The sequence below is a fragment of the Dasypus novemcinctus genome, chromosome 2, assembly GCF_030445035.2.
Source record: "Dasypus novemcinctus isolate mDasNov1 chromosome 2, mDasNov1.1.hap2, whole genome shotgun sequence".
In the NCBI taxonomy this organism is placed as follows: domain Eukaryota; kingdom Metazoa; phylum Chordata; class Mammalia; order Cingulata; family Dasypodidae; genus Dasypus; species Dasypus novemcinctus.
Genome location: NC_080674.1, coordinates 189,587,470 through 189,614,082, shown reverse-complemented (window position 1 = coordinate 189,614,082; position 26,613 = coordinate 189,587,470). Strand labels below are relative to the sequence as shown.

The window sequence follows — 26,613 nt, the reverse complement described above, 5'->3', positions numbered from 1 at the left end:
ACACCACTATTTTTAAAAAACCAGAAAATTCCAAATGTTGGAGAGGATGTGGATTGATGGGAACACTTACTCAGTTCCCACCAGTCTACACTGGGAATGTAAAATGGTACAGCCACCATGGAAGTCTGTTTGGTGATTCCTAAGGAAGTTGAAAATAGATCTACCATGTGACCCAGCAATACCTCTACTAGGTATAGCCAGAAGAACGGAGAGCAGTGACACGAACAGGTGTCTGCACATCAATATTCATAGCAACATTCATTAGGCAATGTTCATTGGGCAATATTCATTGCCAAAAGATGGAAACAACCCAAGTGTCCATCAACTGAGGAATGGATAAACAAACTATGATGTGTACACAGGATGGAATAATATTCAACTCTAAGAAGAAATGAAGTTGTGAAGCGCATGAAAACAAGGATGAACCTGGAGGACATTATATTGAATGAAGCCAGCCAGGCACAGAAGGACAAATATTGTATGATTTTGCTGTTATGAACTAAATAGAATGAACAAACGTATGGAGTTAATAGCTAGAATATACGTCACCAGAGAATAGGATGCGGTTAGAGAATGGAAAGCTGAGGTTTAATCTGTGCAGTTTGGTAAAAAGTTGTTCATAAATATTTGTAAATGAACAGAATTGGTGAAAGCAAATCAGAATTTGTACTCAGTAGCGCTAATGTATAAGTATGATAGTGGCTTTTTTGTTTGTTTAATGAAAAGCCTCTAATATTGACTGAAGTGATGAATGCACAACTTTGTGGTTATACCAAATGCTGTTAATTGTACACTTTAGATAAATTATATGGGTGTGAACACTCACCCCACTGGCCTGATGCCTCCTTCACCAGGCCACCCTGCGTGTTCATCCTCATTCCCTCCTCAGATCACAGGGCATGCCTGTAGCTTCATTTATCCTGAAACTGGCCAAAGTGGAGAGAGTACCCCATCTTCAAAGAGCTAAAGGGCTGTTGTGGAAAACAGGATTCGATTCCTTCTATCTGGCTCTGGGAGACAGATTTAGGATCGCTGAATCAATTTTCAAGGAGATTTCATTTTATCTGAAGTAATGTGCTTTTTAAAAACCCTGCATAATCAAAACTTAAATCTAGGGAAGTGGATGTGGCTCAAGTGATTGGGCTCCCACCTACCACATCAGAGGTCTGTGTTTCGGTTCTCGGTGCCTCCTAAAGAAGACAGCAGGCTAGTGTGACAGGCAGTCACAGCAAGCTGACACAAGATGATGCCACAAGAGACACAAGAAGAAAAACATGACGAGAGACCCAATGAAGCAGGGAGCGGAGGTTCCCAGTGCCTCCTAGAGAAGACGGGCAAGAGAGTGAGCTGATGCAATGGGCTGGCGTGGCAAGCTGACACAGCAAGATGATGCAACAAGAGACAGAGGAGGAAGGACATAATGAGAGACACGACAAAGCAGGGAATGAAGGTGGCTTAAGCAATTAGGTGCCTCCCTCACACATCACAGGTCCCGGATTCAGTGCCCAGTGCCTCCTAAAAAAAAACAAAAAAAGACAAACAGACACAGCAAGGGCAAACGACGAGGGGGTGGGAAGAAATAAAATAAATCTTTTAAAAAAACTTATATGAGGGGGTGTTCTTGGAGCCTATATACCTCCAGCCATTGCAGTGTATTTGTATTTCTACTTTAAGGTTGCCATTCATCTTCTCCACATTGTCTCGTATCTCACAGGATCTCTTTCTCTTTCTAGAGCTATAGCATAGAGTATTGTGGCAGAAGGTTTGGCTTTTTCTTAGAATTTCATCACCTGTAATTTCACTTTTTTTTTTGTTTTTTAAGAGGTACTGGGGATTGAACCCAGGACTTTGTACAGGCAGGTGCTCAATCACAGAGCTACAGATGCTCCACAAAATTTCACTTTCTAGTATTGGTTCTTGCTTATGTTTCTCAGCTGTCATTAATGCTACCATCTAATGGATACCTAGCTTACCTTGGGATAAGAATATTAGAAGCCACACCATAATCATTCTAAAAGTTGAGATGTTAGAAGATAGTAGTATGGGTTACAGGATACTAAGCCTAGACAATTTGTGTCCTGCCTGAATGATGGCACCACCTTGTGGCCATATTGTGCCATGCGGCCAGAGCTCCCTAAACTGGTTATCTTTAAAACCATGCTTTCTCAGAGAAAAGGTGGCAATGGAGTGGGAAAAGTGGACATGGTGGCTGTTGGGTATGGGGAATGGCAGGAAGAGATGAGATGTGGAGGTGCCTTTGGGACTTGGAGTTGCCCTGGATGGTGCTTCAGGGGCAATCACCGGACATTGTAAATCCTCCCAGGGCCCACTGGATGGAATGGGGGAGAGTGTGGGCCATGATGTGGACCAATGACCATGAGGTGCAGAGATACCCAGAGATGTACTTACCAAATGCAATGGATGTGTCATGATGATGGGAGTGAGTGTTGCTGGGGGGGGGAGGGGTGCGGTGGGGGTGGTGGGGTCGAATGGGACCTCATATTTTTTAATGTAATATTTTTACAAAATCAATAAAAAAAATAAAAAAACAAAAACAAAAACAAAACAAAACAAAAAAAAACCATGCTTTCTGGGAGTTCCTCCCACCACCCACTATATATATGTATTTTTAAAATTTTTACATATATGTATATATGTATTTTTTTAATTTGGAGGGATTCACATTATCTTCAAAAATTTTTGCACAAAGTAGGGCTTTGTGAAGGGTTTTTAGCAGGTAGTTTAAATTTCATACAATTTATACCTATAGAAAATATCTCACTAGGAGACAGAATTTAACTAAATTAAATAGAAGAAGAGCTGTGCAGACCTTCTCTGTGAGTCACAACGGCCAGCCTTTCCCCTTCCCATCTGTGCTGGAGTTCCTAACACCAGAGGAAAATCCCTCTTTAGAGCAGGTGACAGGTTCAATAATACTGTTAATATTTTTTAAACTTTATTTTGTACATTTAATACTTGAAAATATAAACAATAATTAAAAATAAAAAGAAAACATAGTTGAATAAAAACATATATTTCTCAATTAAATGTACTGGATACATATAAAAATTTTTTTGAATCATGATATATTACACAATATATTTGGTTCATAGTAGTGCAGTTATACAGTACTTGTCCTTTGGTATCTGGCTTGCTTCGCTCAACATGATGTCCTCCAGGTTCCTCCATGGATGGACAGCTGCATAACATTCCATCGTGTGAATGCACCACAGTGTATCCATTCTTTGGTTGATGGACACTAGGCTGTTTCCAAATTCTGGCAATCATGAATAATGCCGCTCTGAACATCAGTGTGCAGTTGTCTGTCCATGTCTGTCCATGCCACTGCTCTCAGTTCTTCTACTACCACCCGGTAGTGGTACTGCAGAGGCATGTGGCAAGTTTATACTCAACTTCCTTAGGAACTGCCAAACAGTCCTCCCCAGTGGCTGTGCCATTCTGCATTCCCACCAACTGTGAATACGTGTTCCTCTCTCTCCAGGCTGTTAATAGTTATTGGTTCTGATCGGGTGCCACCCCCTGTACTAAACATTCCACACCTTCACTTACTTGCTTAGTCCTTCAACAGTTACTACTTGCCCTTCTACTCTGTGGCACACGCTCAGGATACAGGGAAGAAAGAGCCTGAGGTTTTGGTTCCTGTTTAATCTACTGGCCTCACCCCAAAACCTGTGAGGTAGGTACTACAATTGTTGCTTCTCAAATTCAAGAAAAATCAGGAACAAATCTATTAATTTTTCTCAGCTACAGGCCCCCGCGTGTTCGATGGAGAATCCTTTTCCATTCCTGCCACATGTCTGGGTGAGGGCCCAGGAAAGGGACTGGAGCAGGTGAGCCTGCTGATGCTCTGGGCTGTGCATCTCTCTGCTGCTGGTGGTTGGTGTCTTCTCTGGCAGCGGTGGCAGGTGAAGGGGGGGGAAGGGCCACCCGCCAATCACCTCTTCTTGAAGCCATATTCTTTGTGTTCCTAGAAGAGGTTGGTCTTAGAGCTCCCCAAATCAACGATCTTTGGGCAGTCAACTCTCTCCTTTTCCTGGATGGTGCACTCTTTACAATAATAGACATCAGAGACTCCAGGGCCTCCTCAGATCACACGGCGCCCCTGGTAAGAGCCACAGTTACACTCATCACATGTGCGCGCAGGGTGCAGGGACACACGTAGGAATCACAGACCACACACTTGCCACATTTTTCACACAGTCTTCCGATGGCAACACCGGCTTCTTTGCGGCTAAAGATCAAATCCGGACGATGTTGAGCCATAGCGTCCACCGAGGTTAAGCTGTGTTTGAATAAGGAAATGACACCAGCTGTTATGCTGAATCCACAGGAAGAAATGGAGGGTACCAAAATGGGAAATAAGTTCATTTAAAAGTTTTGTATAAATATTTTTCCTTTCTTCTCTTATTTTCTCTGAAAGACATGAGATTATAAAAAGCAATAATTACAACATTGTGTTGTTATTATTTATAACACATATGTAATATATATGTTAATAAGAGCAGAAAGGAGGGGGAGGGAGGAGAGCTATATTGGAGCAAAGTTTTTCTATTTTATTAGAAATTAGTATTAATCTGCAGTAGATTCTCATAAATTAAGTTGAATATTATAATCCCCAGCAACCATTAAGACAATAACTCTAAAAATTATTTAAAAATCAACAAAGGAATTAAAATGGTAAAAAAAAAAAGAGAGAGAGAAACAAAAGATTCACAAGACATTTAGAAAATAAGTAGAAAATTGTCAGACATAATTTCAATCATATTGGTAAAAACATTAAATGTCAATGAATGAAAAATCCAATCAAAATAAGTGGTTTTTCAGGCTATATAAAAACTAGATCCAGCTGCAGTTGATACTCATTACTCATGGTAGTTACATTCTATAACGTTGCCACAAACACTGAATTAGCAAATACTAAACGATTACTCCTAGGAGATAGAGAGGGTTAGGGAACTAGGAGCTTGTAGTCACAATATTTTCATCAACCAATCAACACATAGCTGTGTTTCATGTGTTTCTGTTTAGAGACACTATTCATTCATTTATTTATTTATATTGAGTCATTAACGTTGAACTCATGGCCAACAGCACTATAACTCGTGTCTGAATAAATCTTTTATAACACATGTATTTTCTCTGTAAGACATAGTGCAGCCTTCTTGTGGTTAGGCCAGACAACAATTCAACACAATGCTTGGGGGCCATTTTAAGTAGTGAAATCACCAACGAAAAGCACAAAAATTTGAAAAACACAACACTAAATATAAGGTGAAAAGGATACTTGTTTACAGTATGAGAGCTGAAACAAGAAGGCAGAGCATCGCCGTGTTCGACTTTAGCTGGGAATGTTTGTGATGGGTGACTAAAATTTTCACTACTCTGTGCATGTCTGTGAAAGCACCAGGTATATCGATTTTGGTGTTCCAAATAAATGTTAGTGAGTAGCGCAATTGTCAAACACAGAATCCATGAACAATGAGACAATTGTGGATGCTGTGTACAAAAGACACTTTAGATTAAAAAATAGAAATGGGTGGAAGTAAAATTATGGAAAAAGATATGCTATGCAAATGGCAATCATAAGAGAGCTGAAATGGCTATATTAATATCAGATAAAATAGTTTAAGACAAAAATATCACTAGAGACAGAGAGACATTTTATGATAAAAGTCTCAATTTATCAGGAAATATAATAATTATAAATGTATGTGCATGGTAGTGAGGAGTGTGACTCCATTTATTGATGTATGACCGTTGACAGCTTTTAGGGCTCATCCTGACCCTCTTCTCCTCAAGCCTACAATTGGACAAGCTGATGAGAAGCCTGGGTGCTTCTACTTTTGGCACCAGTGGGAGAGTCAAACCACACAAGACCCTGCCCATGTGCAGGAGCTCTCACCCTGGCCTCACCCACCCACCACAATAAAAAACCCAGGCCAATCTTACTCTCTCAAACCACTTTGGACCTGTTTCAGAGGCCTGCTCTGCTCTCCCCAGGGACCTCCATTGTGTAAGTAAGACACCTTTTCTTATCTTCTTGGTGTATGTGCCATGTCTCAACATTTGAACCTAATTTGGAATGGGGTCCCTTCCGCTTTTGTAGGGTAGCTATAATACGTACCTATATTAGTCAGCCAAATGGGTGACAATGCAAGGTACCAGAAAACAGTTGAATTTTATAAGGGTATTTATTTGGGCAAAAGCTTACAGTTACAAGGCCGTCAAGAGTCTAGCTCAAGGTTGCTTTCTCCCCAAAGTCAGTTGCCACGTGCTGAAGCAAGAGAGTCACTGGTCTCTGCCTGGTCTCTCCTCTCCCTGCTGGTTTCCAGTCTCTCTCAGTTAGGGCTTGTCTCTCAGGGCTTCCTCTCTCCTGGCATAGGGCTCCTTTCTTTCTGGGCTTTCTATATCAGTCTCTGCTCTCTTACCAAGTCATCGGAGAAACGGAAATAAAAAACACAATGAGATATCATTTCACCCCAACTGGGATGGTTACAATCAAACAGATGGATAATCCTATGGCTTCAGTGACAACTGATCACAAACGGGGTGACTTAAAGCTACACACATTTATTTCCTTACAGTTTTGGAGACCAGAAGCTTTCCTGAGCCAACCTCCAAGTGTTGACAGGGCTGTGCTCCCTCTGGAGGCTCTAGAAGAGAATCTGTTTCCTTGCTTTTCCCACTTTCTGGAGGCTGTCCTTCCACCTTGGCTTGTGCCTGCAGCACACTGTCTTTTTCCCCTGTTTTTACTATCATGTTAACTTCTACCACTTCTGCCTGTGAAATTTTCCTCTCCCTCCCTCTTCTGCATTTAGGACCCACTGGACAATTCATGATAATCTCCCCATCTCAGGACCCTTAATTCAATCACATCAGCAAAGCCCGTTTTTCCATAGAAGGCAACATTCCCAGGTTCCAGGGCTTAGGATCTGATATCTCTGGGATCTATTATTTATCCTGCCACAGACAATAGCAAGCATTGTTGAGAATGTGGAGAAACTGGAACCCCCTCCAAATGGCCAGTGGGAATTAAAATGTCCCATTATGGGGTATAAGACTTTGCATTTTTTTCTCACCCCAACTCTTCCTGCTCTTTTCCCCACTCCAAACAGTAGCAGCATTCCTGAATAGTTAAAGCAGCAAGCCCCCGTAACTCGTGACTTATCAACAGGTCTTGTACTTGAGTGCTTTAACCTGTTTTTCTGGAAGCCTGCCATGGCATCTGCTTTCCAAAAAATGTCTAAATCACCCATTCATCAATTAACCCATTCCCACCAACGTATAACATCTACTCTGGTGAAAACATCTGTACCTTTAGGATTTGTTTCCAGTAAAAGTCATGCATATCCCCTGAATGCCTTGATAATTATTGTCAAGTCGTGTACCTTTGTCTCAGAGCATTGGCTCTGCGTTCTTTAGAAGGCAGCTCCCCTCAGCAGCACATAGACAGGCCCCTTAAAAGACCCCTCTCTTCTGGTGGGAAGCACGAACAATCGAGCTTGGAAAAGGCTGTCTGTCCTCCCACCACCGAGGATGAGGACCCCACGTAAGCCCCTGAAATAAATGCCCGATACTTGCCAAGCTGGACTTGTCTGAATCTTTCTTTGGCCTGACGTAAGCATCTCAGTTCGGGGAGAAGCTGTCGTATTTTATGTAGCTCCTTGCCCTACTCTGGACACACATCTGCTTTTAAACAAACAGTTTGACGGTTTCTTCAAGTGTTAAATGTAGTTTTATCATCTGGCCCAGCAATTCTGTTCCTAGATATCTACCTCCAAAAATGATAACAGGTACACATGAAGACTTGTCAGTCAATGTCAAAGCAGCATTGTTCATAACAGCCTAAAAGAAGAAACCACCGGAATGTCCATCACCTGAGGAATGGATGACTAAAATGTGGCCTAAGATATAATGGACTACTACTTGGCAACAAAAATAGATGAAGTAGGGGTACATGCTACAACACAGATGAACCTCAAAAGCAGTAGACCGTGCAAAAGATGCTAGACACAAAACAGCATGTCTTCTCAGAGACCATTTATGTGAAATATTCAGAAAAGGCAAATCTATAGACAGTATATAAGTAGTTTCTTGCCAAATTTAAGGTCATATATGTCATTAGAAGGAAAGCTAGAGGATGAAACCTGTACCCCTGTAGCATAGTAACCCTGTTGTGGATGATGGGTGGTTCATAGCACAAATACGAGAATGTTCTTCCACCAACTAGGACAAAAAGATGTCATTATTACAAGGTGTAAATAATAATAGGGTGGTAAAAATAAATAAATAAAAGAAAGTGTATTAGTGGCTGCCTTGCCTAAAGGGTGAGAGAGTAGGAACTGACTGCAAATGGCCATGAGTTTTCTTTTCAGGGTAATGAAAATATTCTAAAATTAGGTTGTAGTGAAAGTTTTTAAGTTACTAAAAATCATTGAAAAGTATGTGCTCTTAAAACAGGTGAATTTTATGGTATGTAAATAAAGCTTCAATACATCTGTTTAAAAATTCATGCTTGAGGTGCGTCTTACTCTGTAGCACACCCACGACCCATGTCTCAGGTTGTCTGTGTACTTATTTCTAGTGTTCTTCTTTCTTAATAATCTCTGAAAATTCTCTCTTTGCTCACCCCCAAAGGCAAGAACCACAGTTTCTCGTATTAGCGGTTTGAACGGCGGTGCGAGCAGCAAGCGAATCCCGCTGCTTTGGGGCTGCGCCGTACCTCCGGGGTGACACTGCGCGGGGCCCGGGGCGTGCGGACCGCGCTCCTCTCCCCCCTGACCATACGCGGGCGCGCGGCACCGCCCGTGCCCGCTCCGTGCAGGGCCTGAAGGTGGAGGGGAGCGGCCCGCTGCTGCTGCCGCCCCCCCCAGGCCGGCTCCCGGCTCCAAGGTCAGTTCCCGCCGCCCCGCCCCACTGTGCTGCACAAGCCGGCACCACCACCAGGAGGCCCTGCACCACCGAGGGCCCAACACCTGCACAAGCCGGCTCCACCACCACGAGGCCCTGCACCACCAGGGCCCAACACCTGCACAAGCCGGCTCCACCACCACGAGGCCCTGCACCACCGAGGGCCAACACCTGCACAAGCCGGCTCCACCACCACGAGGCCCTGCACCAGCAGGGCCCAACACCTGCACAAGCCGGCTCCACCACCACGAGGCCCTGCACCACCGAGGGCCCAACACCTGCACAAGCTGGCTCCACCACCACGAGGCCCTGCACCACCGAGGGCCCAACACCTGCACAAGCCGGCTCCACCACCACGAGGCCCTGCACCACCGAGGGCCCAACACCTGCACAAGCCGGCTCCACCACCACGAGGCCCTGCACCACCGAGGGCCAACACCTGCACAAGCCGGCTCCACCACCACGAGGCCCTGCACCAGCAGGGCCCAACACCTGCACAAGCCGGCTCCACCACCACGAGGCTCTGCACCACCGAGGGCCCAACACCTGCACAAGCTGGCTCCACCACCAGGAGGCCCTGCACCACCAGGGCCCAACACCTGCACAAGCCGGCTCCACCACCACGAGGCCCTGCACCACCGAGGGCCAACACCTGCACAAGCCGGCTCCACCACCAGGAGGCCCTGCACCACAAAGGGCCCAACACCTGCACAAGCCGGCTCCACCACCACGAGGCCATGCACCACCGAGGGCCAACACCTGCACAAGCCGGCTCCACCACCAGGAGGCCCTGCACCACAAAGGGCCCAACACCTGCACAAGCCGGCTCCACCACCACGAGGCCCTGCACCACCGAGGGCCCAACACCTGCACAAGCCGGCTCCACCACCACGAGGCCCTGCACCACCGAGGGCCCAACACCTGCACAAGCCGGCTCCACCACCACGAGGCCCTGCACCACCGAGGGCCCAACACCTGCACAAGCCGGCTCCACCACCACGAGGCCCTGCACCACCGAGGGCCAACACCTGCACAAGCCGGCTCCACCACCGCGAGGCCCTGCACCACCGAGGGCCCAACACCTGCACAAGCCGGCTCCACCACCGCGAGGCCCTGCACCACCGAGGGCCCAACACCTGCACAAGCCGGCTCCACCACCACGAGGCCCTGCACCAGCAGGGCCCAACACCTGCACAAGCCGGCTCCACCACCACGAGGCCCTGCACCAGCAGGGCCCAACACCTGCACAAGCCGGCTCCACCACCACGAGGCCCTGCACCAGCAGGGCCCAACACCTGCACAAGCCGGCTCCACCACCACGAGGCCCTGCACCAGCAGGGCCCAACACCTGCACAAGCCGGCTCCACCACCACGAGGCCCTGCACCACCGAGGGCCCAACACCTGCACAAGCCGGCTCCACCACCACGAGGCCCTGCACCACCGAGGGCCCAACACCTGCACAAGCCGGCTCCACCACCACGAGGCCCTGCACCACCGAGGGCCAACACCTGCACAAGCCGGCTCCACCACCACGAGGCCCTGCACCACCGAGGGCCCAACACCTGCACAAGCCGGCTCCACCACCACGAGGCCCTGCACCACCGAGGGCCCAACACCTGCACAAGCCGGCTCCACCACCACGAGGCCCTGCACCACCGAGGGCCCAACACCTGCACAAGCCGGCTCCACCACCACGAGGCCCTGCACCACCGAGGGCCAACACCTGCACAAGCCGGCTCCACCACCGCGAGGCCCTGCACCACCGAGGGCCAACACCTGCACAAGCCGGCTCCACCACCACGAGGCCCTGCACCACCGAGGGCCCAACACCTGCACAAGCCGGCTCCACCACCACGAGGCCCTGCACCACCGAGGGCCCAACACCTGCACAAGCCGGCTCCACCACCACGAGGCCATGCACCACCGAGGGCCAACACCTGCACAAGCCGGCTCCACCACCGCGAGGCCCTGCACCACCGAGGGCCAACACCTGCACAAGCCGGCTCCACCACCACGAGGCCCTGCACCACCGAGGGCCCAACACCTGCACAAGCCGGCTCCACCACCACGAGGCCCTGCACCACCGAGGGCCCAACACCTGCACAAGCCGGCTCCACCACCACGAGGCCATGCACCACCGAGGGCCAACACCTGCACAAGCCGGCTCCACCACCACGAGGCCCTGCACCACCGAGGGCCCAACACCTTCTAGGGGCCCCCTCCCAGAATTAGCCCCAATAAATCAGCGCAACCGCAAACAAACAAACAAACGAATTCCTCTTCTGTTCCAATCTGAGGTTTCTTTGTTTTTTTAACTTCCTATTTAATTTTATTTTTTATGAGCATTTTTATTGAATTTTTTGAAGATACATAGATCACAAGAAATGTTACATTAAAAAATATGAGGTTCCCACTTACCCCACATCCCACCCCCACCCCCCAGCTCCTCCCACATCAACAACCTCTTTCATCATTGTGGCACAGTCACTGCATTTGGTGAATCCATTTGGAGCACTGCTGCACCGCAGGGATAATAGTTTATATTGTGGTTTGCACTCTCCCCCAGTACATTCAGTGGGTTATGGCAGGATATAGAATGTCCAGCATCTGTCCCTGCCATATCATTGAGGACAACTCCAAGTCCCGAAAATGCCCCCACATCGCATCTCTTCTTCCCTCTCCCTGCCCTCAGCAACTACTGTGACTAGTAACGGAAGAAACTGCTTACTTTAACTGTGTCAGTCTGTTTGTGCCTAAGAACTCAGATTTGCGGTTTCGCCTGATACAAATTGGATAATGGTGAAAGGTAATCTAAAAATGCGTCTTTAAATTTCAGTGCTATCTTGCAATTTGATTTGATGTGTAATTCACAAGTGGAATTAGTTCAGCTGCTGGAAAGGCAGAAAAACAGCAAAGTTAATGTTAAAAAAAATAGTTTCAGTTGTTTAGCTCATCAACAAAAGTGCCCAATTTGTTTTGAAGTAAAACTTACTAGAAACTGTAACTAAGAGTTAAGATTGGGGGAGTGGAAGTAGCTCAGTGGCTTGAGTGCCTGCTTCACATAGATGAGGTCCCTGGTTCAAGCCCCGATGCCTCCTAAAAAAATAAAAATAAAAAAAGAGTTAAGATCATTATATATAATAGAAGCCTTTATATTATAAAACAGCAGAAGGATAATATTTGAAATTGCTATAGTTGGTGGATTTAGCCTAGACCTACTATTTTTTTTTTTTTTTAAAGATTTATTTATTTATTTAATTTCCCCCCCTCCCCTGGTTGTCTGTTCTCTGTGTCTGTTTGCTGCGTCTTGTTTCTTTGTCCGCTTCTGTTGTCGTCAGCGGCACGGGAAGTGTGGGCGGCGCCATTCCTGGGCAGGCTGCTCTTTCTTTTCACGCTGGGCGGCTTTCCTCACGGGTGCACTCCTTGCGCGTGGGGCTCCCCCACGCGGGGGACACCCTTGCGTAGCGCGGCACTCCTTGCGCGCATCAGCGCTGCGCATGGCCAGCTCCACACGGGTCAAGGAGGCCCGGGGTTTGAACCGCGGACCTCCCATATGGTAGACGGACGCCCTAACCACTGGGCCAAAGTCCGTTTCCCTAGACCTACTATTGAGATTGTAATCGTAGACAAATTTTTCTTTGTTTGTGATTACTTCCGGTCTAGCTTCGCTCTTGCTGGAACAATGAGATGTCACTATTTGTGCTTGCTATAGTAATGGTAATTATTAATATAAACTGAACTTAGCTTTGATTGTGGTTGTTTTCAGACTAGCTTCTCCCTAGACCTACTATTATGATGGTAATTCTAAACTGAGTTTGCCTCTGCTTATGGTTATTCCAGCACTGACCTTACCTTGGGCACACTTGCTCACCTTTGAAATGGTGACCACTGTAATCTCCCCCGCTTGAATCCATGGAAACTTCTGCTCTCCATGGCCTGGGGAAAGGCAAATTTGAGACATCCCTGTCTTCTGTCCTTTCATTGGTGTTAATAGCCCTGCTTTTTCTTATAATTATTTAGGTATGTTCTCCAATTTACCTAATCTGTTTAAGAGCCCGAGGGATCCCACAGCCTTTGAGGAAAACGCTGTGTGGTGGGAATCCTTGGCCCTTGGGGTTGGAATCCACTCTTCCAGTCCAGTGGCTGCTGAAGTTTTGTTATCTCCAAGGACTGGGGAGTGATGACCTCTTACCTTGAGCATCACGAATTCTAAAAGCAGCAGGTCATGAGAAGAAACCAGTTTTGCTTGAAACTTCAGTGACCTCAATGAGCGTATACTGAAATTGGTATTGTTCACCTAAATTCTGTCAAAGTCAAAATGAGAAATAAGCAAAGCTCTGAAGTAAAAGAAAATGTTGTAGATTGTATTTAAAGCATTGGGAACATTTTGGCTATAAGCCAATAACTAAAGAAGGAAATCCTTGTGCGAAACTGCATGGTCACAGTGCAGATTATTTTAGAATTAGCCTTCAAAGAGATCATTTGAATAAAATGTTATTTTACAGTTAAACTTATTATGTAAGAGAATGAAAATTATAAGTAACTTTGGTGAGTTGTATGTTTCTGCATCTAACTCTATTTGTGTCTATTCAGCATATATTTTTATATATCAGGATGGTAATATAAAATTAACAAATGAAAATTCTTGAAAAAGCTCTATTCAAATTGTTAAAAATTAAATATGCACTGCTTATATATGTGGATGAATATTCCTGGAGCTCAAATTAGGCTAAGCAGGATGGAAAGGTCATATAGAAATCTGAATATAGACACTATTGGGAAAGGGAAAAAATTTTCCTAAGCCCTCTGATGAACCCAACCCTCAGGGCCTTCTCTTTGCAAGGGCTATGAGGGAAGGGCTGAGTGTAAAAGATTAAAACTCTATCTTCTAGGCTGGGTAATTAAGAATCATAGTTTGTCCTGTATTTCCCATATTTTAAACATTTTAACCGCCTTAAAATGAGAGTAATTAATAATCCAGTTGTCAATTTTCAGTTAGGAAAAATTCCTTGAAAGTTAAGGAAAGATTTTTTCTAAACTATGATTAAAACAAATTAAACAATTATAATATATTACAGAACCTGGCAGTCAGTATGCTTTTAAAGTTATTCACAATTTTAGAATTTTATTTTTTAAAAAGGGGTTTTAGCCTCCTGTGGAGGAAGGAAAAAGAACATTCCTTGCATAAATTATAATTGTTTCAATTTTATTTAGCTTAGATGTACTCTCCCTAGGCTTATAGAATACCAATTAAATAAAATAGCATTATATGTATTAAGTCTTTAAGAAGATGAAAACTGTAAGGTTATTTTAATGAGATACATATCTGTACTCATTAACGTAAAGTAAATTCAGGGAAACCTGTCAGAGACCACCTCAATCTGCATGTTAAAGTGGTGGTAAGGTAAAATAATCTTGAGTCCATTGGGAATCCCATATTTTCATAAAATAATAGAGAAAGTAATTTTTCCTGTACTGCTAAAATAAAATACCTGTTAATTAACACAATCATGGTAAAGGTGGAAAAGTAAAAAGCAAAGCACTAACAGAGTTAAGTTCATTTGATATGTTATGCATTGCATTGGAAGTGTTTAGAAAGTATAAAAATAAAAGAGACTTTGGTATTGCTAAATTCTGTGCATTTAAACCAGGCCCCAAATACTCTGCATGGTGCCTCTCCATTTGAGTTATTGGCTAGGTTGGTCAATATGACTCCTAAAGCCGTAAAAGGATCTACCACATCTGGACATGCTCCTGAAATGGATGGAGAGTACATTGCAGTTCCAGACTCCTGCAGCAGCTGGTGATGGCTCGATATGGCCAGATTTACAATGGACATTGCTTCCAGACTGGCTCTGTTTCAGAGTGCCCACAGGTCCTATGCATGAGGCCAGTGAAACACTGGAGCCTACCTTCCTAGCCTCTTTCTAGGGTCAATGTTGCTTCAGCATGCTGGCTGTGTGAAGGACATATCAATTGGAGCAATAATTACCAGAGTGATGTAAGTAGAACTTAAACACAATTGCAATTATGGCCTGCTCCCATGGAGAGACAACAGGTATGATTTTGCAAGCCTGGAGCTTAGATCCATTAACTGCAGCTCAAAGAGGTACTTGTGCATTACTACCTATGTACCTGATGAATATAATATCTCTTCTATCCTAGATCATATGCAGAGGAATATTGAACATGCTAAAAGTCTTGGTAAACCTAACTCATTTTCTAAGTTAATGAACTTGCCTGTAAGATAAAGGAATGGCTCTCTTAAGTACTGTCTTTATTTTGCTTGCCATATGATTGTCTCATTGTTCCCTCTACTGTCTTTGTGATTTATGTCTAGGGTAGTGCCTCTCCTCATACCTCTCCTAGCTGTCCTGGGCATAACCATCACCATGGGAACTGGGGCTGGCAGTGTATACCAAACCCAGCAGGTCTACCACAATCTCTCCCTAGAGTTAACTAACAGTCTAAAAGAATTCAGGGAAGAATGCTGCTTCCCATCAGCTTTGGGAGGATGTAGGCTCTGAAGGCATCTGGGCTTTCCCACTCTCCTGGTCCAGTATGTCATGGCTGGCCCCCTTTTTGGGCCCACTTACCACCATCTTCTTTATCCTTTTAGTAGGACCATGTATCTTAAATTCTAACAAAGTTCATTTCTTCCAGAATCAATGTCTTCCAGAACAAGATATTAGTCATGTGACAATTTCATCCAGTTCCAACCAGTGCTGGACCTGTCTTCCCTCACCCTCAATAGAATAGCCAGAGAGTTCCACACCCTACTGCCCCTAATCAGCAGGAAGCAGCTACAGAAGAATGACCATTGCCCCTCAGCTCCCCCTTAAGAATAAGGGTGTAAACTCTCTGAGAGGGGAGTTGAGGCAGGTTATATGGAAAAGGGAAGACCAGTCACAGCTGGGACCCAGCAGAGAACATGGTCATGAGACCCCACCCAGAAACCCCCTGCTACAAAAACAAAGATGGGAAGACCCCACTGAGACCCCGGCCATGAGGTTCCATTTGGAACTCTTTCTGGGATCAAGGGAAGCCCAGATACTTCCAAACAAAAGGCCTCACCATTGGTCCCCTGAAACCTAACAGGAGGGGCACCCAATCAGAACAGCAAACAGCTGGGACCCCTCCCCAACATTAGGAAGGGGGAGGAGGAAAGAATTTAATAGGCCTAAACTGGGGCCCCACATGTGCATCTTACCCTGTAGAACACCAGCAACCCATGTCTTAGGTTGTGTACTTATCTCATTTCTAGTTTTCTTGTTTCTTAATAAACTCTTCACTCCTTTGTGTATCCTAAAAAAAAAAAAAAAAAAAGAATGTTTGAAAAGAATTACTCAAGATGGTATTTGAAAGATAATAAAAATATGATTATATTTTACTTTAATATGTCTATAGTTATTTTTTGAAATTGCAAAATTGATTACCTCTAACTGCCTGGGGTCATTTCATTCATCTGGTGGCAGTATATCTACTCCTAGCATGAATTTTTCTTTTATTTCATTTTATAAAGGGCTTTGAAGCACAGCAGGTTTGTTTTATTTATTTTTTTAATTCATTTTTAAAAAAAATATTACATTCAAAAAATATGAGGTCCCATTCAACCCCACCGCCCCCACCCCCCACTCCCCCCATAGCAACACTCTCTCCCATAATCATGACACATCCATTGCACCTGGCAAGTACATCTCTGGGCATTGCTGCACCCCATAGTCAATGGTCCACATCATAGCCCACACTCTCCCCCGTTCCATCCAGTGGGACCTGAGGGGATCTACAATGTCCCGTAGTTGTCCATGAAGCACCACCCAGAACAACACAAGTCCCGAAAACGCCTCCCCATCTCATCTCTTCCTCCCATTCCCCGCACCCAGCAGCCACAATGGCCACCCTTCCCACACCAATGCCACATTTTCTCTGTGGACATTGGATTGGTTGTGTCCATTGCTCATCTATGTCAAGTGGGGGCTTAGATTCCACATGGATACTGGATGTAATCCTCCTGCTTTCAGTTGTAGGCACTCTAGGCTCCATGGTGTGGTGGTTGACCTTCTTCAACTTCATGTTAGCTGAGTGGCGTAAGTCCAATAAATCAGAGTGTAGGAGCTGAAGTCTGTTGAGGTTCAGGGCCTGGCTATCATATTATCAGTCCAGAGGAGATTCAAATCCCCTAAATATATCTTAAGCCCAGCACCAACTACAATTCCAGTAAAGTAGCATGAAAGTCTTGTGAAAAGAGATCCCATCTGAGTCCAGTTCCATCACGCAGAAACACCAGCTCCAAAGAAGGGCCGTCTGACATGGCAGTGAACCCCATCTGCCATGACCATAGAACCCGTGGGTCTCTCTTTTTTTTTTTAAATTTTTTATTGATTTTGTAAAAATATTACATTAAAAAAAATTATATGAGGTCCCATTCAACCCCACCACCCCCACCCCACCACTCCCCCCCCAGCAACACTCACTCCCTTCATCATGACACATCCATTGCATTTGGTAAGTACATCTCTGGGCATCTCTGCACCTCATGGTCAATGGTCCACATCATGGCCCATACTCTCCCACATTCCATCCAGTGGGCCCTGGGAGGATTTACAATGTCCAGTGATTGCCCCTGAAGCACCATTTAGGGCAACTCCAAGTCCCAAAGGCGCCTCCACATCTCATCTCTTCCTGCCATTCCCCATATCCATCAGCCACCATGTCCACTTTTCTCATTCCAATGCCACCTTTTCTCTGTGGGCCTTGGATTGGTTGTGTCTGTTGCACCTCTATGTCAGGAGGAGGCTCAGATTCCACATAGATACTGGATACAATCCTCCTGCTTTCAGTTGTAGGCACTCTAGGCTCCATGGTGTGGTGGTTGTCCTTCTTCAACTCCATCTTAGCTGAGTGAGGTGAGTCCAATAAATCAGATTGTAGGAGCTGGAGTCTGTTGATTTTTAGGGCCTGGCTATCCTATTGTCAGTCCAGAGATTCAAATCCCCTAAATATATCTTAAACCCCAACACCAACTACAATTCCAGTAAAGTAGCATGAAAGTCTTATGAAAAGAGATCCCATTTGAGTCCAGTTCCATCACGCAGAAACACCAGCTCCAAAGAAGGGCCATCTGACATGGCAGTGAACCCCGTCTGCCATGACCATAGAACCCGTGGGTCTCTTTAGCCCTCAAAGGAACCAACACCTGGGGATTGCATCCAGTCCATCTGTCTCCCAGACTCTGCTCAGCTGTGCACAGGGGCAATCCTTCTGACAGCCTCTGACTCTTTTTTAGAGACTCGTAGCCATATAAACTCATTTCTGCTTTCCATTTCCCCCTTATATTAGGTCAAACAGCATTTTAAGGTCATGTTATTATATGTAGACAGGGATATTCTGCTGATCCGCATTGAATCTTTAATTCAAGGTCATTTTCTAGTTTCATCTTCAGCTGGTATTTGGTAGTGATCCCTCGGTGCCAGGGAGGCTCATCCCCGGGTGTCATGTCCCACACTGGGGGGAATGCACTGCATCTGCATGCTGAGTTTGGCTTCAAGACTGGCCACATTTGAGTAACATGAAGGCTGTCAGGAGGAAATTCCCAGGCACAGTGCTGCTCTAGGCCTTGTTCTTATTTCAGGCATATAGGCTCACAAGCATAGTCATTAGTATCATGCTCTCCCTGTTGGACCCTCATTCCTTCCTGGTCCTTACTGTTGCACCTGGGGGATTGCCGCTGTTCCCCTAGGGACCACGACAGAGTACCTCCGGCCAGGAACTCATTTACTTTGGTTCCACACATTTAACATCCATTTTCCCATCCCCTTGGTGCCCACAGCGACAGCCAACCTCCATTTCCCGAGGAGCCCCGTCCAGAGATACTTGCAACAGTGTTCAGGGCCTAACTTGCTCAACTACCCCAATGCCCTGGGAGCCACCCTTTCTCTTGAGAGATACAGTTCCCTCTATTTGATGGCATTAGTCCTCCCCAGGATGTGGGTCCACCCCCACTCTCACTGCTTGGGTCTCTACCCAATGGTACAACCCACCCTGGCAAAATGAGCATTCAGACATTCCCCAGGAGTCCGTCCCACATCAGACCATCCCCTCTGAGCATCCTAAACAGGTAACCCTCCTAATTATATTTTGATACGATTTTCTCAGCATTTTACTCTCGACCAACACCTGACACTCTCCTATGTTCATATGTTGCCCCTCTCTCCCCCAATTTTGTGGGCAAAATTACCCATCCACCCATCCTCAGCCCCCCTCAAACCTGCAAAGCCCCCCCCAAAAGCAACCCCTTGCCCCCATTTTATCTCTTCTTTGTGCTCATACTTACTGCCAGCTCATCATAGATTCCACCCCTGCAGACGTCGGCTCACATCCTTCCTCCACCCCCCAATCTCCTGTAAGCCTATTTTCCAGTCTCTAGCTCTCTGAGGCAGGTTGCTTATTTCATATCATTGAGGTCATGTAGTATTTGTCCTTCAATGCGTAGGTTGCTTCACTCAACATAAGGTTCTCAAGATTCATCCATGTTATCACGTGTGTTTGTAGTGTATTTGTTCTTACAGCTGAGTAGTATTCCATTCTGTGTATATACCACATTTTATTGATCCACTCGTCTGTTGATGGGCATTTGGGTTGATTCCAACTTTTGGCGATAGTGAACAATGCTGCTATAAACATTGGTGTACATATATCGGTTTGTGTCCTTGTTTTCAGTTCTGATGGGTATATACCCAGCAGTGGTATTGCTGGGTCATATGGCAAATCTATGGTTAGTTTTTTGAGAAACCGCCAAACTGTCCTCCACAATGGTTGGCTCCTTCTGCATTCCCACCAGCAGTGGATGAGTGTTCCCATTTCTTCACATCCTCTCCAGCATTTGTATTCTTCTGTTTTTTTCATAGCTGCCAATCTTATGGGAGTAAGATGGTATCTCATTGTAGTTTTGATTTGCATTTCCCTGATAGCTAGAGATTTGGAGCATTTTTTCATGTGCTTTTTAGCCATTTGTATTTCTTCTTTGGAGAAGTGTCTGTTTAAATCTTTTTCCCATTTTTTAAATGGGTTGTTTATCTTTTTATTTTCAAGATATAGGAGTTCTTTATATATGCAAGTTATAAGTCTCTTATCAGATATATGGTTGCCAAATATTTTCTCCCATTGTGTGGGTACCCTTTTTACTTTCTTGACAAACTTCTTTGAGGTGCAGAAGGCTTTAATTTTGAGGAAGTCCCATTTATCTATTAGTTCTTTTGCTGCTCATGCTTTTGGTGTGATATTCATGAATCCATTTCCTATTACAAGGTCCTGTAGATGTTTCCCTACACTGCTCTCCAAGATCTTTATGGTCTTGGTTCTTATATTTAGGTCTTTGATCCATCTTGAGTTGATCTTTATATAAGGTGTGAGATGGTAATCCTCTTTCATTCTTCTACATATGGCTATCCAGTTCTCCAGGCACCATTTGTTGAATAGGCCACTCTCTCCCAGTTGAGAGGGTTTGGTGGCTTTATCGAATATTATATGGCTATATATATGAGGTTCATATCAGAACTTTCAATTCGATTCCATTGGTCTGTGTGTCTCTCCTTATGCCAATACCATGCTGTTTTCACTACTGTAGCTTTGTAGTATGTTTTGAAGTCAGGAAGTGTGATTCCTCCAATTTCGTTTCTCTTTTTCAATATGTCTTTGGCTATTCGGGGTCTCTTTCCTTTCCAAATAAATTTCATAGTTAATTTTTCTAGTTCCTTAAAGAAGGCTATGTTGCTTTTTATTGGGATTGCATTGAATGTGTAGATCAGTTTTGGTAGGATAGACATCTTACTAATATTCAGTCTTCCTATCCATGAACAAGGAATATGCTTCCATTTATTTAGGTCTTCTTTGATTTCCTTGAACAGTCTTGTATAGTTCTCAGTGTATAAGTTTTCTACCTCTTTAGTTAAAATTATTCCTAAGTATTTGATTTTTTTATTTACTATTGTGAATGGTATTTTTTTCTTGATTTCCTCCTGATCTTGCTCATTATTGGTGTACAGAAATGCTACTGATTTTTGCGCATTGATCTTATAATCTGCGACTTTACTAAACTCATTTATGTGTTCTAGAAGCTTTGTTATAGATCTCTCAGGGTTTTCTATGTATAGGATCATGTCATCTGCAAAAAATGAAATTTTGACTTCTTCCTTTCCAATTTGAATGCATTTTAGATCTGGTTCTTGCCTCAGTGCTCGAGCAAGTACTTCTAAGACAATGTTAAATAGGAGCAGAGACAATGGGCATCCTTGCCTTGTTCCTGAGTTTAGAGGGAAGGATTTTAGGATTTCTCCATTGTAAACAATGTTGGCTGTAGGTTTTTCATATATACTCTTTATCATGTTCAAAAAATTTCCTTGTATTCTGATCTTTTGGAGTGTTTTTATCAAGAAAGGGTGCTGTATTTTGTCAAATGCTTTTTCTGCATCTATAGATATAATCATGTGATTTTTTTCCTTCAATCTGTTTATATGGTGTATTACATTGATTTTCTTATGTTGAACCATCCTTGCATACCTGGAATGAATCCCACTTGGTCGTGGTGTATAATTCGTTTAATGTGTTGTTGAATATGATTAGCAAGTATTTTGTTAAGTATTTTTGCATCTAGGTTCATTAGAGAAATTGGTCTGTAATTTTCCTTTCTTGTGGTGTCTTTGTTTGGCTTTGGTACTAGGGTAATGTTGGCATCATAGAAGGAGATTGGCAATGTTCCTTCTGTTTCGATTTTTTGGAAGAGTTTCAGCAGGATTGGTGTTAGTTCTTTCCGGAATGTTTTGTAGAATTCACCTGTGAAGCTGTCTGGCCCTGGGCTCTTCTTAGTTGGGAGATTTTTAATGACTGATTCTAACTCTTTGCTTGTGATTGGTTTCTTAAGATCATCAATTTCTTCTTTCATCAATATGGGCTGCTTATGTGTTTCTAGGAATTTGTCCATTTCCTCTAAATTGTCATTTTTGTTGGAATATAGTTTGTCAAAGTATCCTCTTATGATAGTCCTTATTTCTGTGGGGTCAGTGGTGATATCGCCTTTCTCATTTCTTATTTTGTGTTTTTGCATCTTCTCTCTTTTTTCTTTGTTAGTCTTGCTAAAGGTTTGTCAATTTTGTTGATCTTCTCAAAAAACCAGCTCTTGGTCTTGTTTATCTTTTCAAGTGCTTTCTTATTTTCTATTTCATTTAGTTCTGCTCTTATCTTTGCTATTTCCTTCCTTCTTCTTCCTGTTGGGTTACTTTGTTGTTGTTTTTCTAATTCCTTCAAATGTGCAGTTAGTTCTTCAATTTTTGCTCTTTCTTCTTTTTTGAGATATGAATTTATGGCTATAAATTTCCCTCTCAGTACTGCTTTTGCTGTATCCCATAAATTTTGGTATGTTGTGTTATCATTATCATTTGTTTCAAGGTAGTCATTGATTTCTTTTGATATTTCCTCTTTGACCCACTGTTATTCTAAGAGTGTGCTGTTTAATTTCTAAATTGTGGTGTGAAATCTGTGCCTCTGTCCCTTGCAAATTTCCAGCTTCACTCCACTGTGGTCAGAGATATTGTTTTGTATGATTTCGATCTTTCTGAATTCATTAAGCTTTTCTCTGTGGCCTAGCATATGGTCTATCTTGGAGAATGATCCATGTGCGCTTTAGAAAAATGTATATCCTGCTGTGTTTGGGTGTAATGATCCATATATGTCTATTAGATCCAGCTCCTCTAATATACTGTTCAAATGTTTTGTTTCTTTAGTGATTCTCTTTTGAGATGTTCTGTCCAGAGTTGATAGTGGTGTATTAAAATCCCCCACTATAATTGTAGATGCATCTATTTTTTCACTTAGTTTTTCCAGCATTTGCCTCACATATTTAGAGGCACCCTTGTTAGGAGCATAAATATTTATGATTGTTCTATCTTCTTGACAGATTGTCCCTTTCACTAAAATGTAGTATCGTTCTTTGTCTCTCACAATTATTTCACATTTAAAGTGTATTTTGTCTGATATTAATATAGCTACTCCTGCCTTTTTTTGGTTATTGTTTGCTTGTATGATTGTTTTCCAACCATTCACTTTCAGCCTCCATGAGTCTCTGGGTCTAAGATGTGTCTCTTGTAGACAGCATATAGATGGGTCATATTTCCTTATCCAATGTCCCAGTCTGAATCTTTCGATAGGTGAGTTTAATCCGTTGACATTCAGTGTTATTACTTTCAAGGAATTATTTGTGTTAGCCATATTTTGATTGGATTTGTGTTTGTCATATTTTGTCTGTATTTTTTTCCTTCTATTTTTGTCTTTTTTGTTGCTCTTACACTCTCCTCCAACTCTGCCTGTCCTGTTTTTTCCTTTCTTCCTGCAGAACTCCCTTTAGAATTTCTTGCAGGGGAGGTTTCTTGTTGGTATACTCTTTCAGTTTCTGTTTATCTGCGAATATTTTGAACTCTCCATCATTTTTGAATGCTAGTTTAGCTGGATAGAGTATTCTTGGTTGGAAATTTTTTTCCTTTAGTACCTTGACTATATCATACCACTGCCTTCTTGCCTCCATGGTTTCAGATGAGAAATCAGCACTTAATCTTATGGAGCTTCCCTTGTATGTGATGGTTTTCTTTTCTCTTGCTGCTTTTAGAATTTTCTCTTTGTCTTGAGTGTTGGATAATTTGACAAGTGTATGTCCTGTGGTGGGCCTGTTGGGGTTTATGATGATTGGGGTGTGCTGTGCTTCTTGGATGTGTACATCTGTCTCTTTCAGTAGATTTGGGAAGTTTTCAGCCATTATTTCCTGCAACACTCCTTCTGACCCCTTTCCCTTCTCTTCTCCTTCTGGAATGCCTATAATATGTATGTTTGAGCGTTTTGCATTATCATTCAGGTCCCTAAGTCCTACCTGGACTTTTTCTATCTTTTTAACGACCACTTCTACTATCTGTTTGATTTCCAATGTACTGTCTTCCACATCACTAATTCTCTGCTCTGCCTCTTCTAGTCTGCTGATATTTGCTGCAAGTGTATTTTTGATTTCTTGAAGTGTGGTGTTCATTTCCATCATATCTGTTATCTTTTTGCGTATGTCTGCAATTTCCCCTCCAAGTGTTGTCTTCTTGTTGTTAACCTCTTCCTTTACTTCATCAAATTTGTCGGTGATAAATGTTCTGAGATCTTTCATTGCTTGTGCGAAGTTCTGCTCCCCTTCCTGATTTTTAGTTTGTTGATTGGATTCAGCCATGTTTTCCTGAATACTGGTTTGGTTTGTAGATTTTTGTTGTTGTCTGGTCATCATTTTTTCTTGACAGGTTTAATCAGTTCCTTACCTTCTTTGTCTAGTCTTGGGGATTAATTAGCTGTTGTTTTTGCGTAAGTGTTATATCTTCTCTTTGTCACTTTGTTCTTCTTATTCTAATTTCTTATTGCTGGTTAAGTTCACTTTAAAGGAAAGTATTAGTGCCGGGGAAAGGCAATTGTGTAAGCAAGGAAAAAGTGTAAAGTAGTATTGGTGATATATGTTAACAAAGCAACAATATGAGATCTGGGAGGATGGAGGTTAGATTCATGTAAATTGTGTAGAGTTATAGCAGTAGGTAGAGTACCTATAATGAGGTAGTCGACTGAATATGGGAGAAATATGGTATGAACTACAAAGCTATTGTTTTTGTGAGAGAGGGAAAGAGAAAAGAAAGGTAATAGTTTCAAGAGTGGATAACAGACAGAAAACAAAACAAAGGTATTAGAAATTAAGAGTTAGACACTTTGTGGATCAAAGAAAGGGAGGTGGAATATAGCAGAGATAGTAGATGATGGAGGATATCAAGATGTAGGGGAAAAGGGATAGTGTAGATAGCCAAAATCTATTCACACAGAAATGAGGCAGTGGAGGATGTGGAAACCCAGCAAATGTGAGGTGTTTCCTGCAGCACCTATTGTATAGTTAAGATAAAATAGAATAAGAAGAAGATGGGGGACGAGAGAGAGAGAAAAAAAAAGACTTTGGGGGATACGCTGGGAGAAAAGACTAGGGGATAATGCAATGTTAGCAATCAGAACATTAAAAAATAAAATAAAAAATAAAAATAGAATAAAAATAAAAACAAAACAGAACAAAACAAAAAAGAAAAAACGCAAACGTTGAGGGCTAGGACATTCAAGGACCTCAGATGGACCTCAGGGCGTGATGGATTCAGGGATGGAAAGTCTGAGATATTGAAGACTCAAGAGGTGTGAGTCTCTGGGTTGTGGGCCACCAGGGTTTAGGGGACTCAGACCTGGCAACCTCAAGTCCAGTTAACAGGAAGTCCGGGAGCACCACAGTGCATCACAGCCTTCAGGGATCCCCACAGCTGGGTGCCAGCCCTATGGGTGAGGTCACATCCACAAGCTCTATCCTGTGTTCTGTACCCCACAATTCACTCACTCACTGGGGTCTATTCTGTGGATATATCACCAATTGACTTCAGGACCCCTCCCTCCCTGTGATCCCCCGGAACAGCCATCTGGGGGCTCCTCTAGGCTGCAGCCAATTTAATGACTCAGATCAATAGCCAGGTCCGGGGGAGGGGCTCCAGCCCGGAAACACTAATAACAGAGTCCAAACTCGAAATTTCCACGCTTTGCAAAATATTCCTCTAATCAGCTTCCAAACATCTCCCACCCTGCCAGACCCTGGTGGTGTCTCTTTATTGCTATCATTTTAAGTCCACTGTAGATCGGCAGTCAGGTTTGGGGGGCATGGCTCTAGGGGGAAGTGCTATTGTTTGTGTCCGCAATAAAAAATCCCCCCCCCCCCCCCGCTTTGCCATAAAACTCCTGTTTGTCTCCCTAAATCGGTCTGCAAGCGCCTCCTGTCCTATCAACCCCCCAATTGGCCACCCAGGGCTTATGAATTCCCCAGTACTGCGGAGCCTCCAAAAAAAAAAAAAGGCAGCGCCCGATGCTGCAGCTCCGCCCACCCAAGGAGGGAACTTTCCGGTCGCAGCTGGGACCTCCGTGTATATTTTATAGACGTATTTTCTCTGTTACCTTCCCACAATTCGATGTCCAGATACCTCGTGACCTGCAAAAATCCTGAAACAGCCTGGTCCCAAAGAGCCTCCAACGCTGCCCAGCCGCTTCTTTGCAGGAGAGATTATCAGGTAAGTTCACTCAGCCACCATCTTGCCCCGCCCTCAGCAGGTTTGTTTTAAAGACCAAGTCAGGAAGTCAATATTGTTCAAAGTAATTTTGCAGAAAAATGAAAATCTAACTCCCAAATTTCAGAACCCATTTGTATAGTTCATTAATATACAAACCTTTAAATGGTTGTTACCTATGGCAGTTTGATATTATTTATGAATTCCAAAAAGAGATATAGGTTATGTTTGTAAACTGGTCTCTTCCTCTGGGTGTGATACCCTTTGATTTAAATTCAAAGGTTTTAAGTTTACTTAATTAAATCAATTCAGGGCCTTTGATTTGACCATGTCAGTAGGGTGTGGCTCAGGGTTGGGTCCCTGCCTTTTGGGGCTAAATAAATGGACACTCAATCAAGAAGACACAGAAGAAGAAGGCACAGGAAGAAAGAGAGCTCCGCAGACACAGAAGAGAGAGACAGTGGGTCATTTTGGTCCTGCCGTGTGACAGAAAGGAGAAGCCTCAACTAGCTAAAGCCCTGAAGAGAGCTA

General features: G+C 43.7%; 1 protein-coding gene across 1 annotated transcript; it reads left to right on the top strand.

Moving 5' to 3' along the window:
• Positions 1-1,243: 1,243 nt before the first annotated feature.
• LOC139440079 (basic proline-rich protein-like) lies at positions 1,244-11,164 on the top strand. Its single transcript, XM_071218722.1, has 2 exons — positions 1,244-1,342; positions 8,846-11,164. Exons 1-2 carry the CDS (start codon positions 1,244-1,246, stop codon positions 11,162-11,164), a joined length of 2,418 nt encoding a protein of 805 aa, XP_071074823.1.
• Positions 11,165-26,613: the final 15,449 nt, after the last annotated feature.

Coding starts and splice junctions, on each gene's coding strand:
- LOC139440079 (XM_071218722.1), top strand. CDS start 1,244: ATGATGCCACAAGAGACACAAGAAGAAAAACATGACGAGAGACCCAAT. Junction 1,343..8,845: donor TAGAGAAGACGGGCAAGAGA/GTGAGCTGATGC, acceptor CGCTCCGTGCAG/GGCCTGAAGGTGGAGGGGAG.